This window comes from Phyllobates terribilis, unplaced genomic scaffold (genome assembly GCF_046119375.1).
Source record: "Phyllobates terribilis strain yellow unplaced genomic scaffold, ASM4611937v1 Scaffold_1__5_contigs__length_1240528914, whole genome shotgun sequence".
In the NCBI taxonomy this organism is placed as follows: Eukaryota; Metazoa; Chordata; class Amphibia; order Anura; family Dendrobatidae; genus Phyllobates; species Phyllobates terribilis.
Window position 1 is genome coordinate 975,507,999 of NW_027362761.1, and position 19,986 is coordinate 975,527,984.

The 19,986-nt window shown below is 43.4% G+C and overlaps 1 protein-coding gene and 1 long non-coding RNA gene across 6 annotated transcripts in view; both read right to left on the bottom strand.

The window, feature by feature from the left end:
* Positions 1 to 7,020, bottom strand: part of LOC141156663 (cytochrome P450 3A24-like) — a 90,989-nt gene extending 83,969 nt beyond the window's left edge. For 2 of the 5 annotated variants that reach the window (XM_073642921.1, XM_073642887.1), the window contains exon 1: positions 6,813 to 7,020. In XM_073642921.1, coding sequence (XP_073499022.1) covers positions 6,813 to 6,883 — 71 coding nt within the window. In that variant the 5' untranslated portion in view covers positions 6,884 to 7,020. Of the gene's footprint in view, positions 1 to 5,000; positions 5,100 to 6,812 lie in introns of all 5 variants that reach the window. The other 3 variants (XM_073642895.1, XM_073642904.1, XM_073642913.1) reach the window with 3 other exon arrangements.
* Positions 7,021 to 11,321: 4,301 nt separating this feature from the next.
* The window catches only part of LOC141156695 (uncharacterized), a 467,223-nt gene continuing 458,558 nt past the window's right edge, over positions 11,322 to 19,986 (bottom strand). Inside the window, exon 3 of the long non-coding RNA XR_012247701.1 lies at positions 11,322 to 11,627. This is a non-coding gene — a long non-coding RNA (uncharacterized lncRNA). The remainder of the gene's footprint in view (positions 11,628 to 19,986) is intronic.

Below are 19,986 nucleotides of genomic sequence, written 5' to 3' on the forward strand. Positions count from 1 at the left end.
CACACTCACATCCCTGCAGCCAGCCTGTGTCTCTGCACCAATCACACACGCACATCCCTGCAGCCAGCCTGCACCAGCCTCTGCACCAATCACACCCACACATCCCTGCAGCCAGCCTGTGCCTCTGCACCAATCACACCCACACATCCCTGCAGCCAGCCAGTGCCTTTGCACCAATCACACACTCGCATCCCTGCAGCCAGCCTGCACCAGCCTGTGCCTCTGCACCAATCACACCCATACATCCCTGCAGCCAGCCTGTGCCTCTGCACCAATCACACACGCATATCCCTGCAGCCAGCCTGCACCAGCCTCTGCACCAATCACACCCACACATCCCTGCAGCCAGCCTGTGCCTCTGCACCAATCACACCCACACATCCCTGCAGCCAGCCAGTGCCTTTGCACCAATCACACACTCGCATCCCTGCAGCCAGCCTGCACCAGCCTGTGCCTCTGCACCAATCACACCCATACATCCCTGCAGCCAGCCTGTGCCTCTGCACCAATCACACACGCACATCCCTGCAGCCAGCCTGCACCAGCCTCTGCACCAATCACACACGCACATCCCTGCAGCCAGCCTGCACCAGCCTCTGCACCAATCACACCCACACATCCCTGCAGCCAGCCTGTGCCTCTGCACCAATCACACCCACACATCCCTGCAGCCAGCCAGTGCCTTTGCACCAATCACACACTCGCATCCCTGCAGCCAGCCTGCACCAGCCTGTGCCTCTGCACCAATCACATCCACACATCCCTGCAGCCAGCCTGTGCCTCTGCACCAATCACACACTCACATCCCTGCAGCCAGCCTGTGTCTCTGCACCAATCACACCCACACATCCCTGCAGCCAGCCTGTGCCTCTGCACCAATCACACACTCGCATCCCTGCAGCCAGCCTGCACCAGCCTGTGCCTCTGCACCAATCACACCCATACATCCCTGCAGCCAGCCTGTGCCTCTGCACCAATCACACACGCACATCCCTGCAGCCAGCCTGCACCAGCCTCTGCACCAATCACACCCACACATCCCTGCAGCCAGCCTGTGCCTCTGCACCAATCACACACTCACATCCCTGCAGCCAGCCTGCACCAGCCTCTGCACTAGTGTTGAGCCACCCCCGTAGTGTTCGGGTTCGGTTCGTCGAACACCGGGATGTTCGAGGAACTGTTCGTCGAACTGTTCGTCGAACACCTTAGAACACCGTCGAGCACCGTTAAAACCAATGGCAGTCAAACAAAAACACATAGGAACACATAGAAAACACCTTCAAAGGTGTCCAAAAGCTGACAAACTGCTCAGAAGACGCTTTCTTTAAAAAAGCCGGCCGGCAATTCAGCAGCGGCATACACCGGTACCCGACAATTTAGACATGAAGGAATAGAGCATCACACATAGATTAGATAGATAGAAACATGTCAGTCACATATATATGAAGTACAGTGACAGTGTTGCTTACTGTACTTGTCATTTAGTGTAAAGGATTTATTAAAAAATATAATAGTGTTTTCGTGCACCGTCTCTTTAAAAAAGCCGGCCGGCAATTCAGCAGCGGTACCCGACAATTTATAACAGACAGAATAGAGCTTCACACATAGATTAGATAGATAGAAACATGTCAGTCACATATATATGAAGTACAGTGACAGTGTTGCTTACTGTACTTGTCATTTACTGCAAAGGATTTATTAAAAAAAATAATAGTGTTTTCATGCACCGTCTCTTTAAAAAAGCCGGCCGGCAATTCAGCATCTGTACCCGACAATTTATAACAGACAGAATAGAGCTTCACACATAGATTAGATAGATAGAAACATGTCAGTCACATATATATGAAGTACAGTGACAGTGTTGGTTACTGTAGTTGTCATTTAGTATTAAAATAAAGGATTTATTATTAAAAAAAATTGGCGTGGGGTTCCCCGTAATTTTAGTCTCTAGCGGAGGTTAAGCAGACAGCTGGGGCAGATGTTTGAAGCCTGGGAAGGGGGTAATACCCACGGAGCTTCCCAGACTACTAATATCAGCCCCCAGCTGAATACCTAGCCTTTACTAGCTATTAAAATGGAGGACCCCCCCCCAAAAAAATGACGTGGGGTCCCCCCTAATTTAATAGCTAGCAAAGGCTAGGCAGACAGCTGGGGGCTGATATTAATAGCCCAGGAAGGGAGCCATGAATATTGGCCCCCTCCCAGGCTAGAAACACCAGCCGTCAGCCGCCCCAGAAATGGCGCATCCATAGGATGCGCCAATTCTGGCACTTAGCCTCGCTCTTCCACGCTGCCCTGTAGCGGTGGCAGGGGGTAATAGGGTTGGGGTTGATGTCAGCTTATAATGCCAGCTGACATCAAGCCCAGGTTAGTAATGGAGAGGCGTCTATAAGACACCCCCATTACTAACCCCATAGTCAAAGTTAAAAAAAAAACACAAACACCCAGAATAAAGTCCTTTAATTGAAATAAAGACACAATTCTTTATTGTTCTAAATTAAACCATACTTACCATCACACCCATTCCAGCTGAAGCCAACGATCTCCTGCAATAAAAGAAAAATAATAAAGCAACCTCATCCTTACCTTTCCATGGTTCCCAGGACAGCTTCAGCTCTGCTACATCGAGATGACAGGCTGGACCGCAGCAGAACGCTGCCATCCAGCCTGTCATCCCGCAGACACTGAGAAGCGCAGGCATGCTTGCGCTCCTCAGTGTCTGACTGTGACGGCATCCAGATGAGCCGACAATGAACTCGGCTCACCTCATGTACGTCACTGACAGCGTGGGAAAATTCTCCTGCACTCAGCGCTTCAGCGTGAGAATTTTCCCACGCTGTCAGTGACGTGCATGAGGTGAGCCGAGTTCATTGTCGGCTCATCTGGATGCCGTCACAGCCAGACACTGAGTAGCGCAAGCATGCCTGTGCTTCTCAGTGTCTGCGGGATGACAGGCTGGAAGGCAGCGTTCTGCTGCGGTCCAGCCTGTCATCTCGATGTAGCAGAGCTGAAGCTGTCGTGGGAGCCATGGAAAGGTAAGGATGATGTTGCTTTATTATTTTACTTTTATTGCAGGAGATCATTGGCTTCAGCTGGAATGGGCGTGGCGGTAAGTATGGTTTAATTTGGAACAATAAAGAATTGTGTGTTTATTTCAATTAAAGGACTTTTTTCTGGGTGTTGTGTTTTTTTTAAATACTTTACTAGAAATTCATGGCTGTCATGTCTAATATTGGCGTGACCCCATGAATTTCGGGCTTAGGGCCAGCTGATAATGCCAAGCTGGCCTTAACCCCTTTATTACCCAGTGAGCCACCGCACCAGGGCCCTGGATGAGTTGGGTACAGCGCCAGAAGATGGCGCTTCTATGAACGCGCCATTTTCCGGGGCGGCTGCGGACTGCAATTTGCAGCGGGTGGGGCCCAGAAAGCTTGGGCCTCCCTGCGCTGCAGATTCCAGCCCCCAGCTGCCTAGTTGTACCTGGCTGGACACAAAAATAGGGCGAAGCTCCACGCATTTTTTTTTTAAATTCATGAAATTCATGGAATAATTAAGAAAAAAAGGGCTTCCCTATATTGTTGTGTCCGGCTAGGTACAAATAGGCAGCTGGTGGTTGGGAGCAGCCCGTTCCTGCCTGCTGTACCTGACTGGACACAAATATAGGGCGATTTTTAATAAATCCTTTGCACTAAATGACAAGTACAGTAAGCAACACTGTCACTGTACTTATTATATATGTGACTGACATGTTTCTATCTATCTAATCTATGTGTGAAGCTCTATTCTGTCTGTTATAAATTGTCGGGTACAGTACAGATGCTGAATTGCCGGCCGGCTTTTTTAAAGAGACGGTGCATGAAAACACTTATTTTTTTTGATAAATCCTTTACACTAAATGACAAGTACAGTAAGCAACACTGTCACTGTGCTTCTTATATGTGTGACTGACATGTTTCTATCTATCTAATCTATGTGTGAAGCTCTATTCTTTCGGTTCTAAATTGTCGGGTACCGGTGTATGCCGCTGCTGAATTGCCGGCTTTTCATGTTTCACTGTGAGCACTGTTCCCATCGATTTGGGCAATCACTGTAATGCCACAACCACCATGGCTGTGGCATTACAGTGAGTGGCAGACAATCCCTGCATGATTGGTGCTCTAAATAGCGCCAGACATGCAGGACACGCTTTTGGTGCACGAACAGTTATCGAACATAACCTCGAACAGCCGAATTTTTTGCAAATCGTTCGGGTTCGTCGAACAACTCGAACACCGCCCTAAACAGCTCGAATTTGAGATTGGCGAACAGTTCTAGTCGAACACCGCTCATCTCTACTCTGCACCAATCACACCCACACATCCCTGCAGCCAGCCTGTGCCTCTGCACCAATCACACCCACACATCCCTGCAGCCAGCCAGTGCCTTTGCACCAATCACACACTCGCATCCCTGCAGCCAGCCTGCACCAGCCTGTGCCTCTGCACCAATCACACCCACACATCCCTGCAGCCAGCCAGTGCCTCTGCACCAATCACACACTCGCATCCCTGCAGCCAGCCTGCACCAGCCTGTGCCTCTGCACCAATCACACCCACACATCCCTGCAGCCAGCCTGTGCCTCTGCACCAATCACACACTCGCATCCCTGCAGCCAGCCTGCACCAGCCTGTGCCTCTGCACCAATCACACCCACACATCCCTGCAGCCAGCCTGTGTCTCTGCACCAATCACACACACACACATCCCTGCAGCCAGCCTGTGTCTCTGCAACAGCTTAATTGTCCCCTTGGTGCCAGAGGTAGTAGCTCTTGTGTAGAATTACACAGGATCCTCCTTAGGTGTTTAATCCAAAAAATGAAGCACCGGAATGTTTTGACTATGTAGGCTGACTGGCCTGTTGAAGGGCATTTGGCTACTAGTCCAGCTCTTCTAAAGTTTTAAGTGCCTTCCTTGTTATTGTACTATAAAAATATATATTAATGAGTAAAGCTGTGACCGACCTTCACCCATCAATTCGTGTTAGTGTCTTTTATTTGTTCTACTGGATATTGGTGGGGATGTAGGCAGCTGGTTTTTCGCTTGGGGTCACTGCAGTCAATCTGCAACATCAAAAACTCACTCATCAAAAGATCATCGTGAGAACGGAGCACTTAAGCTATTGGTTAATACACTGTGCTGGTTATAAAAACTATATGCCCAATTCATCATTTGGGATTGATGGTGTACAAGGTTCATGAATTTAGTGCACAATCACATTTTTTTTTCTTAAACCAGTTTTTCCAACTTTTTAGCACCAACAGTTGCAAATCTAAAATGCATTAAATCTTAATCTCCTTCAGAAATCTTACTCCAAAAAAGAAAAAAAATGCATCAAGTCACATTCCATGAATCTGTCTAAGGCTATGTGCAGACGATGCGTTTTTCAAGCATTTTTGCTGCGGAATTTCTGCTGCGAAACGCTTGAAAAACGCTTGGTAATACGTGCCTCATGTTCCCCAATGACAATCAGCATGTCCTGTGCCCATGCTGCGGAATTTTCGCAGCGGATTTTATGTGCGGAAAAATCCGCAGCATGTCCATTATTTGTGCGTTTACGCATGCGGAATTGCCTACTCAATGCATTAGAAAAATGCATGGCAAATCCGCATGTCAAAAACGCGTGCAAAAATCCGCACGCGTTTTTACTGTCAAAGACATGCAGAAATGAAGCGGAAATTTTTGTGGGCGCATCGTGGGCACATAGCCTAAAACATCTAAAGAAGCAAAGTTTTTAAGAAAGAATAAAAAAAAACTTTAAAAAGAAAAATAACTAAAAAAAATGGCAAAAAAAGCATAGACAATAAGGTGCAAATACTAAACTCACTAAAAAGGAGCAAATTACTGCAGAATCGTGGAGAAACTAAATGATGAATAGAGGTCTACATATTCCCCATCTTACCTTCTAGTTAATATTTTATTAAAGGGTGTTCATTTAACAGAACATGATGTGCAGTAATGTGGTAACATAGTACATGTTTAGGCTCGGTACCTACTGCTGATTTTAGGAATAGCAACCGTGGGGCAAAATTTCACAAAAAACATCACAGAAAAAGATAAAGCCTTGGCAACACCAGGTCAGATTACCAATGCACTAGCAAGATGCAGCAGACCCCCATGATAAAGGTGGGGGCAGCACATGACACCCATACTATTAGATTAAGCGTGCTGCTCAGCACTATATATGTATGTATAAATATATATTTATATACTATTTTTCATGTTTTTTGCACAGGAAGCAGCCAGGCCCCTTTTAGTGCTGGCTTGGTTATTTGGTGCATCTGTCCTGTGTTGGTGCGCTTATATAATGCTGAGCAGCTCGCCTGATCTAATAGTGTGGGTGTCATCAATAGGCTGTAAGTCAGACACTGTGCATCACACGTATCTGTGTGACTTGTGCCCTATGCAAGCTCCATCTGTGTGCATGTATAATACTACACAGCCACCCCCTCCATGAATTGGTAGGTTAGTGAGTGGCTGTCGCATCAGTATTTTGCACATGTGCTCCTCCTGCCTTTATCATGGAGGCTTGCTGCATCTTGCTAGTGCATAGGTAACCTGACATGGTGTTGCTAAGGCTTTATCTTTTTCTGTGATGTTTTTTGATCTTAGGAATAGGAGGCAACAGGAATGTTTATGGTAAATATGTCCCATCCATTAATGAAGAATACACACATTCAGGTTCATGGATGTAAAGCCATTATCTTTCTCCTATTATATTGAAAGAACAGACAAACCACTTCATATAAAGAGAGAGTGAAGGATGGGAATCTTACCAAGTGAGAAGTGCCAGCAGTGTGATGAGCAGAATCCATGTTTCAATGGAGAAATCTGGGATGAGGTACATTCTTAAGCTTTATTCGATGTTACGCTCTTTTCTATATGCCCTGTCTTTCCCTTCTTGTTGTTGGTGGTCTTTCTGCATTTCCGGCTACCTTACTCCCCCCCTCCTCCCCTGTGATGCTGCCCTGGAGGATGGATCAAATAGATGAGAACAGTTTTGGCCACAGACCAGGGACTTGTGTGCACAGATATAGCATATACTTCTTTTTCTACTTCTATAATTTTTCTAGCATGTACAGAAAAGACTAGAATTTTTTGTTATGCTGAGTTTACATAATTTGACTGCAGTGATCAGCTACATGCAAGTTGGTTGGCCGACGACAGCTAATACGATTGTTCTGTGCACAAAGGACATCATTGTTCTCAGCAGCCCGTGTCCCGTTTACACAAGACGATGTGAAGCCAAGAACTATAATTTTTAAACAGGCTGAAACATAATCACACCTGACAAACAAGTGTTTTGCTGGCCTGTTTAGATGGCTTGACAGTTGAAAACTCAATTATTTGCCCATCTAAAAGCTGCATTAGGCCTTGTCTACATCATATTAGTGAGCTACAGGTAGAGAAGGCTCACCACAAATGACACCCTATATATAAATTACTCAAAATTAGGCAAATAACTATGATTAAAAAATATATTTTTTATTGAACACAATTATCATAAAAACACATGATTAAAAAACAAAGGTTTGTGAAAAAAAAGAAGAAAAAGAGATAATAAAATCACAAAAATGGAGGGGGATGGATGAGCCACAAATATTTGTATATACCAGGCCCAAAAACAAAGATGCAAGGATGTCACTAGAGTTGTAAGAAAATAAAGACATTATATTCATGATTTCATTACACAAAAAAACATCAGATTAAGGCTGTGTGCTCACGATGCGTATTTCATGCGTTTTTGGTGCGGAAATTTCCGCAGCGTAAACGCATGATAAACGCATGGTAAGCCTTCTGCCATGGTCCCCTATGCAATTCCGCACTTTCAATGCCCATACGCAGCATGTCCATTAATTTTGCGGAAGCACGGCGTAATCGCCGCCATTGACTTGCATTGAGACGCACATAATCCGTGTCAGTACATTTGTACTTACGGATTATATGCGTTTCAATGTGCGGATGGTACCCAGTTCTGGAGGAGAGGAGACTCTCATCCAGACCTGGGTACCATTGTACCTGTAAAAAAAAGAATAAATTAAAAAATAAAGATTATATTCACCTTCCGACGGCCCCCGGTCTCCTTCCCTGTGCTTGCGGGCAGGACTGAAGGACCTGCGGTGATGTCACAGTCATGTGACCGCAGGCCCTTCAGTGCAGTGTCCCGCGATCAGCTGGCAGCCAGGAAGGAGCGCAGCAACACACGCCGGGCCATCGGAAGGTAAGTATAGGTTTATTTTTTTATTTTTAAACATTCTTTTACGGTCACACTATATAAATCCATGCTGTTTGCATGGATTTATATAGTGTGACCTAGTTGTCAAGCACTTTCCAAGTGATGCTAAAATCGCCTAGAAAGCGCTTGTCAATCCGCATGCGGAAACGCATGTGAATAACGCTTCAAATCCGCATGTATTTGGCAGGAAAAACGCATGCACAATCTGCATGCGTTTTTTCTGCCATTGAGATGCAGAAATGCTGCAGAAATTTTCTGCTTCTTTCTGCATCGTGGGCACATAGCCTTAAAGTGCAAGTTTGCATGGTCACATGAAAATGACCAATATACAGATCTATGATCACAGTGACTGCCTACCTGGCCAGTTATCAAATGTGCAATGTTATTTGATCATAATTATTGGTCTATAAGTCTATGAGGGTAGCTGAAACATCATTTTTACATTCTTTATCCATAAAGGAATCAGGGAAATGTTGCAAACACAGCTGAACCCAAATTAAACATACAGGTGCATCTCACTAAATTAGAATATCATCAAAAAGTAAATTTATTTCAGTTCTTCAATACAAAAAGTGAAACGCATATATTACATAGAGTCATTACAAACCGAGTGATCTATTTCCCGTGTTTATTTCCGTTAATGTTGATGATTAAGGCTTCCAGCCAATGAAAACACTAAAGAAATTATCTTAGTAAATTAAAATAATTAACAAAAAACTCCTGCAAAAGCTTCCTAAGCGTTTAAAAAGGTCCCTTAGTCTGTTTCAGTAGGCTCCACAATCATGGGGAAGACTGCTGACTTGACAGATGTCCAAAAGGCAGTCATTGACACACTCCACAAGGTCCCAGAGTTCCAATTTTCATTTGGAAATCAAGGTCCTAGAGGCTGGAAGAAGAGTGGAGAGGCACACAGTCCAAGCCGCTTGAGGTCTAGTTTGAAGTTTCCAGAGATGGCTTGGGGAGCCATGTCATCTGCTGGTGTAGGTCCACTGTGTTTTATCAAGACCAAAGTCAGCACAGCCGTCTACCAGGAAGTTTTAGAGCACTTCATGCTTCCCTCTGCCGATAAGCTTTTTGGAGATGGAAATTTCATTCTCCGGCAGGACTTGGCACCTGTCCACACTGCCAAAAGTACCAATACCTGGTGTAAAAACTTCAGTATCACTGTTCTTGATTGGCCAGCAAGCTCGCCTGACCTTAACCCCATAGAGAATCTATGGGGTATTGTCAAGAGGAAGATGAGAGACACCAGACCCAACAATGTGGACGAGCTGAAGGCTGCTATCAAAGCAAACTGGGCTTCCATAACACCTCAGCGGTGCCACAGGCTGATCGCCTCCATGCGACACCGCATTGATGCAGTAATTGATGCAAAAGGAGCCCCGACCAAGTATTGAGTGCATTTACTGAACATACATTTCAGTAGGCCAACATTTCGGATTTTAAAAACATTTTTTAAGCTTTTGTTATAAAGTATTCTAATTTACTGAGATAATGACTTTTGTGTTTTTATTGGCTGTAAGCCATAATCATTAACATTAACAGAAATAAACACTTGAAATAGATCACTCTGTTTGTAATGACTCTATATAATATATAAGTTTCACTTTTTGTATTGAAGAACTGAAATAAATTAACTTTTTGATGATATTCTAATTTAGTGAGATGCACCTGTATATTGCACATGCCCAAAGGTCGCCAACTCCTGTATCAAATTTATACCTAATCTTATCACACATTGCACTGACCAAAAAAGGCCTTTTAACCCTATTCAAATGTTGGGCAAAGGATCATCTCTTGCATGAGCCCAGATACATCAGGTATGAAACAATTAATTGAATTGATTCCAAGCACCGGTAGAATACCGACCTGTGAGGCACACCACATCCCCCTCCACCTACTCCAATGCGCGTTTCGCTTCTGCTTCATCAGGGAGTAAGGTGGAAAGGCTGTGTAGGCTTTAAATAGGGCCACAACAGCTGAATCGACTTACCAAGAAGGACTCTCTAATTACCGGGCGCCGTACCCGCGCACAACCCGCCATCGCCTCCACCACCGGATGTACATCACCAGAGTGCGACCATGTCGCAGTCGGATGAAGCAGCATCTGGAAAGTGAGGGAGAGAGCGAGAGGCGCGTACGCGGCACACAATGTCCCCGCAGCCATTGTGAAGTAGGGCAGACAAAAGGGCAAAACAAGCTGCAGAGATCCCTATTTGTGTACTCTAATCATTCTATGGCTTCAATGTCACCATGCCAGGATGCTCTATGCAGATGATATATCTGATATAAAGGAAACATCATGCTATTACCTTAGATAATGAATCACTGCAAATGACAGTCTTAATGAATCGGGCCCTCAGTGTATCTATATGGTTACATTAAGCTGACAAAAGCCCAAAAATGTCCTTTTTGTCACGGTTCCACCCCCCACTATGTCTGGGACGCAATTACTGACAGCTCAGCCGCCCAATCTTGTACAGGGGCGTGCTGGGGCTGTCAGTACTGTGATTGACAACTCGACCATCCTATCTGGTACAGGGGCGTGCAATAGCTGTCAGTGTGGTGATTGACATCTCAGCTGTCCAATCTGAGACTGGGAGGCAATGGCTATCTTCAGGTGTTCATTATCCCATGTGAATGCCTGGCTACTTAACTGAGCTGTTTGTCCCAGATCTCTGCCAGACGTACATTCAGCTAGTGTGTGGTTTGTGCTCTGTGCCTTGCTTTCTGTTTATTGATCTTCTGCTGCCTGACCTTGGACCTTTTTCTGACCATCCGTCTGTTTAACCCCTTCTGCTCTGATCTGCTTCCTCCTGGTATTCTGACCAATGGTACGCTACCTGACTACGCCTTTGCCTCTTCCCTCTGTTTATGACGTACCCTCCTGGCTTTGAGTTCGGATTCCTTGACTACCCCGTCTCACGGCCTGGCCGTGAAAACTGACTCAGCATCACACTTTTGTTATCCATCAAGTTAATATATGTTAACACAGGAACAGAAAAAAAGCATGGTATATCAAAATGTATTGGAATACTTACTGTCCTGGCTTCTAGTGATGAGCGAGTGTTCTCGATACTTGATCGAGCATCGGGTGCTTGGGTACGCTCTTTACTTGATCGAGTATCGCAGGTGTTCAAGTGCCATGCTCGAGTCCCCGCCACACATGTTTTGCTGCTGTTAGATAACCAGTGAACATGCGGGATTACCCGCCATGTACGATAATGCCATAGCCATGTTGGCTACTGGCATTACTGTGATTGGCCACCCGCATCACATCTTTGGGTCTTATATAAGACCTGGTGAGGCGATCCTCGGCACACTGTCTTCAGGAAGCAGTTCAGGGAGAGTTGATCTAGGAGGGAGAGCTTAGATTAGAGTAGGCATATAGGTAGTGTTTAATTGCTATTGTACACTGCTGCTGCACCATTCAAACAAAAGTCCTTTTCAGGGCCACAAACTGTCCTTTCTCTAGTAAAACTAGACATGCGGTAAGGGACAGGGAAGTGGACAAGTTGCTGATGGTGCACTCAGATTTCGAGACCATGTGCCTGGTGAAACTGTGCCTGCTGCAGGAGCACAACAAACACGCTCATCCATGAGACCTAGCTTCTAGTTACATGCACCAAATGTCCAGCTGGGGGTCTTTATGTAGGGGAGACAGGGCAAAAACTTAGAACAAGGGTGAATCATCATCGCCACACAATAAAAGAAAGAAGAATAGATCTGCCTGTAGCCAAGCATTTTTGTTCCCCTGATCACAGCATAAAAGATATGAAATTACTAGTATTAAAAGGTAATTTCAAATCTCAAAGAGAAAGAAGAGTCTCAGAATATAAACTGATGATGACCTTTAACACTTTCAGAGCAGGAATGAATGTGTCGCATGGATTTATGTCATTCTACATCAACTAAGGAATGTGCTCCTCAGACTCTCAGACCTGTGAGGTCATCACAACACTGGACACAGGACAATAAAACCTTCACACTCCTTATCTATTAACTGCTAAAATATTTATAGTCAGAACTGTTTATTTCTTCCATAATAACTCTGCTTTTCATCACCTGTCTTACCTATTTTTTTTTTATTTTTTATTTTCTCTTGTGTGACTTATTGTGTATAAATATGTGACTCTTCAGATTTTGTGTTATACTAGCCTGATGAAGAGACCTGAGTAGTCTTGAAAGCTTGCAATTTGTTACCATCTTTTCAGTTAGCCATTAAAAGGTATCAACCACTGAGGACTCTCAAATCTAAATATTTTTCTATTTACTGGCTAACACGATACAAGAATATATATTTTCCCTATATCAAAATGGAGGATACCAGAATGTACCGCATCTTCATGGAACTTAAGCCACTTCTGAAGAAACGTGCACAATTGGACAGCGACATTTTTTTCTTATCTAAATGCAAAAAGGAGAATCTAATTCCCAAAGGACTCTGGATTTCAAACCCAATTCTTCATACCTACAATACTCGTTATGCACAAAACCTTTGTCACAGGACTTCTGAGAGACTAAGGAACCACCTTTTAAATGTCTTCTAGAGCATCAAGAGTAAAGTCCAAGGGCAATTTGAAACTCGGAGGAAAACACAGAAAACACAGAGCAAAAATTGCAGCAATACTATAACAAACTACGGACCCTTCTGATTTATAACAAGGAAAAGAAGCTGCACAGATTGCGCCTAAACTCAGGACGCTATACAAACAGTTACAAAACAAAGCCAAAACCTGACAATTTGGACAACCACTCCATTCCAGACACAGAAGCATCTAACTGTGTCATCAATCTCTCAGATTATACACCAAACAAAGTGGAGCTGACCATGCTTTCTAGAGGACTCTCATTTTGTCCTACTAAGGCCCTAGATAAAACTGAACTCTGTAGTGATATGGAAAATTATTTCAGGAGACTGCGCCTGAGGGAATACTTCAATGCTACAGAAGATTCAGAACCCACCCTAACTGAAGGAAAAGGGATTTTGACAACCAAGTAGAGGTCAGATTGGACACCTCCACCTGGACGAAACCCTCATTTGGATACATATATAGACTCCTTCAGACATGTGATAAAATCCACCATCTTAGACACAAACAGGAGACAAGCATCCAACATCAGTGCCCAGGAGAGAAAGGCCATACAATCTTTGAAAACCAACAAAGAAATCATCATTAAACCTGCTGACAAGGGTGGTGCAATAGTCATGATGAACACATCAGACTACATGAAGGAAGCAAACAGACAACTGGTGGACACGCGCTACTACAAAAAAATGGAGTCTGATCCTACACAGGACTATTACAAGGAACTAAACAACTTGGTATCGTGTCTGCCTGACGAATCCATAAGAGCCGATGACCTGATACCAGAGAGTCCAAGAATTGGGACATTCTATATGCTCTCCAAAATCCACAAATCTGGAAATCCAGGAAGACCAATTATTTCATGTGTGGGCACCCTTACTGAGCAAGTTTATGGATGGGTAGAGTGTGTTCTTAAACCCCTGGTAAAGAGTACACCCAGCTACATTCAGGACACGACAGATCTACTAAATAAACTAGCAGCAGTAGGTCCTCTACCAGAAGGAACCATCCTGGCCACCATGGATGTGGAATCTTTGTATTCTAATATCCCACACAAGGATGGACTAAATGCCTGCAAATTCTTCATAGAAAATACAGGAATTGTTGCTGATTCTGTGGTCAAACTTACAGAATTCATCCTCACCCACAATTACTTTGAATTTGATAACAACATATATCTACAGGAAACTGGTACAGCTATGGGAAGTAAAATGGCTCCACAGTACGCAAATCTTTTCATGGCCAAGCTTGAAAGTGACTTTTTGTCCTCATGTCCCATCAGGCCTCTGGCCTACTATCGTTTCATTGACGATATTTTAATCATCTGGACGGGGTCTGAGCAACAGCTAAAGACGTTCCATGAACACTTTAATCAATTTCATCCCACCATCAACCTAACACTCAACTACTCCTGTACTGAAATTAACTTTTTGGACACCATCATCAAGCTACAGAACAATGAAATAGATACATCCTTGTACCGGAAACCAATCGACCGTCCTACATACCTTAAATGGGACAGTTTCCATCCAAAACACATAAAAAACTCTATTGTTTACAGCCAAGCCATCAGATACAATCGGATATTTTCCAACCATATGGATAGAGACAAACACCTTGATGGCCTCAGAAAGACCTTTTTGAAACAGGGCTACCATCCGAGAACAATTGAGAGCCAGATTACAAGAGCCACCAGAATATCGAGGAATCATCTCCTACATTACAAAACTAAACAAGAAAGCAACCGGGTGCCTCTAGTAGTCACCTACAATCCAAATCTGGAGGCGCTAAGAAGAGCTGCACGGAAACTACAACCCCTACTACAAAAAGATGCCCGATTACAATCCATATTTCCAGACCCCCCCACTTCTGTGTTTCAGGCAGCCCCCAAATCTAAGAAGCATCATTGTCAGAAGCTCCCTGTCATCTCCACCAGCTACAGGAACCTTTCCTTGCAACCAGAAAAAATGTAAAACCTGTCCATGTATAATGATCACAGACAAGATAAAGATCCCCAATTCACATCAGGACTATAAGATCCCTGGTACGTTCAGCTGTATCACATCTAATGTAGTGTACTTAATTATATGCACCAAATGTCCAGCTGGGGGTCTTTATGTAGGGGAGACAGGGCAAAAACTTAGAACAAGGGTGAATCATCATCGCCACACAATAAAAGAAAGAAGAATAGATCTGCCTGTAGCCAAGCATTTTTGTTCCCCTGATCACAGCATAAAAGATATGAAATTACTAGTATTAAAAGGTAATTTCAAATCTCAAAGAGAAAGAAGAGTCTCAGAATATAAACTGATGATGACCTTTAACACTTTCAGAGCAGGAATGAATGTGTCGCATGGATTTATGTCATTCTACATCAACTAAGGAATGTGCTCCTCAGACTCTCAGACCTGTGAGGTCATCACAACACTGGACACAGGACAATAAAACCTTCACACTCCTTATCTATTAACTGCTAAAATATTTATAGTCAGAACTGTTTATTTCTTCCATAATAACTCTGCTTTTCATCACCTGTCTTAACTATTTTTTTTTTGTCTTATTGTGTATAAATATGTGACTCTTCAGATTTTGTGTTATACTAGCCTGATGAAGAGTCCTGAGTAGTCTCGAAAGCTTGCAATTTTTTACCATCTTTTCAGTTAGCCATTAAAAGGTATCAACCACTGAGGACTCTCAAATCTAAATATTTTTCTATTTACTGGCTAACACGGTACAAGAATATATATTTTCCCTATATAACCAGTATATAAATTTCCACTCAAAATATAGAAACTCAATATGTGCAAATAATAGAATTAATAACCAAATGAGCAGATGACATATGAATCAGTTGTTATGAACAAGATCGCAGGAAAGAGTCAGTGTGTTATGAATTCATAAAGACAATGTGATAGATATGCTGGAACAGGGGTTAGAAAAAAACAATAAAAATAAAGGTAAAAAAAAATCTCATCTCATCTCAGCCAGTCTCCAGAATTGAAAGATATGTTCTCCAAATTAGAGAAGCTTTCAAGCCAGAAACTTTGTACTTGCTGGGACCGCAATACTATAAAAAAGTATGTGGAGAAAAAATGGTTCCCAGGGGTTTACGTTTAAAAAAATCTCCCACATATATTTTCAGATCAATTTATGAATGAATGGAATGCTATTTTGACCCAATGTTCATTAAAGCTGATGGAGTTAATTGTTTCTTACGAGGAAGTCAGGCTTGGTGAACTGAAAATTAGTATTGAAAAAATCCAAGGTGAAGTTAACAAATCACTGGATACTCCCGACTATAATCAACTTAATAAAAGGATGATGGACAACCTAAAATCCTTAGAGGATTTAATCACCAAAACCAAAGAGTCTAAATTCCACAGAGATTTAATTGACTATAAATATGCCAAAACTTACACGTTGTCCAGGAATAATGTGGATGACCCTCTCAAACCAATCCTAAGAAAACGCATCGCATGGGGCACAAACGCCGTGAATTTGGAGGCAATAAATCAGTCTCATTTTCATCGGCAGAGTATAACATCTCCGACCGTGGAACTGATACATCGTGTTCCAGTGCTGATTCTAGACATCAGGCACATTCCTATGTGCCAAAAAACGCAATAGGGTGACGAAGGGTGGCAGGAGAGCCAGACACAGGAGATTGGAGAACATATCCTGTGAGGGAGAGAAGATGCCGCTTCTTTCATTAGAAAAGAATTTGCAAAGTGTCATTATACTAACTCCCACCATTCTTTCTGACATACAAATTAACGTTTTGGCCAAAGGATTAAATTATGTTCCTGCAAAGAAATTTAACCTTTTCAACACCATCTGGGACGTCAACAAATGTTCGAGATTACTCACGGTTAAGAAGCATTTTTTTTCAGAACAATCCAATAATTCTCCTGAATCAATGGACAATATACCAACTCCCTGTACCAATAATGCTTCTCTTATGCTTTCTGAACAAAGTGCACTATTAATCCTTACTTTCTTACAGGATGAATCAGTTGGTCTCCACAAAGTCCAAGACAGTGACATTACTGTCACTCCATATAATCCCTCTTATTACCCGCTTCAATCTAGGGCCCCTTGTTTGGACCTTTTCCAAAGTTTGGTGGAGAGAGACCTCAGAAATTGACATAAAGAAACGTGTTCTACCCAAGTTTCCAGTAATTTCACTGCCAGTCAGTTTAAAGCTGTTCAGGAGCTACGAGCTAATCCAAACATTGTCATACGTTAGTCTGATAAGGGCGGCTGCATTACTATTCTTGATTCTACCCTCTATTGTAATATGGTTTGGAATATTTTACGTGATCCTTCTACCTACAAAATTTTATGGTCAGATCCTACCATTGCATTTAAAGTAGAATTATCGCAAATTGTAAATGACGGTCTCATAATGGGTGTGTTCAACAATAAAATTTCTAGATGGCTATTGCCTGACCACCCTATTATACCAATTTTTCATGGTCTTCCCAAGCTGCATAAGGAGTCCTTTCCCCCTCCACTTCGCCCGATTATATCGGGCATTGGTTCGCTCGATGAGAATTTGAGTGAATAGCTTGACAACCACTTACAGCCTCTCATTTCTTGGACCCTGGGTTGTCTTATGGATACTTACACCGTTTTGAAAATCTTTGACAAATTTAAATGGCAACCTAGTTATTTTTTTTTCCACATGCAACGTCATTAATCTGTATTCTTCGATACCTCACCATCTAGCAATTTTGGCCATAAAATATCATTTGGATAAATATACAACATATTCTTCCCCGTTAAAGCAATTTATTCTGACATCACTCAATTATCTTCTCCAACTAGTGATGGGCGAGCACTAAAATGCTCGGGTGCTCGATGCTCGGGTCGAGCAAATTGGAATGCTCAGGTGCTCAACCATAACAACGACCCCAATGTAAGTCTATGGGAAACGCAAGCATTTTTCAGGCGACTCCCCCCGGCGGTCTGCAGAGGGCCTAAAAATTGCCCAAATTGATGGGAACAGTGCTCAAATGACATGGGAACAGCATGGGGAAGACCCCTGAAAGTATTTCTGAGTCCCAGGTCACTGCTGTCAACAACGTTGTCAGAGGTATTACGCCACTTTTAAGGACTCACAATAAAACATACAAAAACAAAACCAAAATGGATTTTCCTGGGAACTATGTTAAGGAACTTCCTTTCCAGGGTAAAGACTTGTGTTTAAGGCAAAATAAATGACCAAAAACAAAAATGCTCCTCCACACCTTGGGCTATGTTCACACGTAGCGTTTTTGATGCGTTTTTTCTTTTTTGCATTGCTTTCAACCGTGACAAATGCATTCACCAGTAAATGCCATTTTAACATTTTACAACCTTATCTGGCCATGTGTTGTGTGAAACATGATCAGACACATCCTGTTTCATTTATGAAGGAGGGACTCTGAAAGTCACAAAGCCTATTTTTATAGGGCTATCAGGCGGCCTTTACTATTCTTAAAGGGCCAGCAGTGGGCCCTCACTATTCTTAGAGAGCCATCAGCCGGCTATGCTTTGTTGTTCACATTACTAAAGAGTGGGTCTCCTATACTGTTATTGCGTATGCAGTGAGTGGCAGGTCTGCCCAAAATTTTGATGCACCCCAATACCCCTTAGAAAATTTGGGCGCACCATAATACCCCTTTGAAGAGACTTAGAGGAGGTCCTCCTGAAAACAATGTTCCCATTATTAGGAAGTGGGTCTACCATACTGTTCGCCTATGCAGTGAATGCAAGGGTTGCCAAAAATTGGGAGGCACTCCAATGCCCCTTGGAAGAGACGTAGAGGGCCTCATGAAAAAATGTTCTCATTATTAGGAAGTGGGTCTCCCATAGTGTTGGCTTATGCAGTGAATGCAAGGGCTGCCAAAAATTGGGAGGCACTCCAATGCCCCTTGGAAGAGACATGGAGGTCAGAGGGCCTCCTGAAAACAATGTTCCCATTATTAGGAAGTGGGTCTACCATACTGTTTGCCTATGCAGTGAATGCAAGGGTTGCCAAAAATTGGGAGGCACTCCAATGCCCCTTGGAAGAGACGTAGAGGGCCTCATGAAAAAATGTTCTCATTATTAGGAAGTGGGTCTCCCATTGTGTTTGCCTATGCAGTGAATGCAAGGGTTGCCAAAAATTTGGAGGCACTCAAATGTCCCTTGGAAGAGACGTAGCGGGCTTCATGAAAAAATGTTCCCGTTATTAGGAAGTGGGTCTCCCATAGTGTTGGCCTATGCAGTGAATGCAAGGGTTACCAAAAAATTGGAGGCACTCCAATGCCCCTTGGAAGAGACGAGGAGGTCAGAGGGCCTCCTGAAAACAATGTTCTTCTTATTAGGAAGTGGGTCTATCATAGTGTTGGCCTATGTAGTGAATGCAAGGGCTGCCAAAAATTGGGAGGCACTCCAATGTAGCTTGGAAAAGACGTGCAGGAGGGCTCATAAAAAATTGTTCCCATTAGAAAAGAGCGGGTCTCCTATACTTGTAATGCCCATGCACTAAGTGTATTGGCTGACAAACAATTACCCCTGGGTGGTATACATGAACATATTGTATAAAAAAATATTTTTGCGGGCATCATAAACACCCTTTAAAAAAATTATGTGGGTGTTGCACCACGGACCATGGTCACCCTGGTGATATGGTGGTGGAGGATGAGGATAAGGAGAAGGAGGGAGACAATAGCAAATAGCCAAAATCAGGAACCGTATACCTATGTGTGGGTGTGAAAAGGTGCATTAGAATACACCTCCCAAAAAAAGACACTGGATTTGAGTTTATGTTGCGCTATCATTCGGTGCTGTTGAGAAGTCTGGCCCAATCCAGCCCTTGTTCATTTTTATAAGAGTCAGCCTGTCAGCATTTTCAGTTGACAGGCGGATGCACTTATCAGTTATAATTCCACCAGCGGCACTAAAAACCCACTCTGATTAGACGCTATCAGCAGGGCAGGCCAGGACCTCCAAGGCGTAGAGAGCCAGTTCATTCCACGTGTCCAGCTTGGATACCCAATAAGTATTAGGCACAGAGGAATCAAGGCGGACGTTGGTACGGTCAGCAAGGTACTCCCTCAGCATCTTCCCAAACTTTGCACTACTTGTGAGAGTACCCCA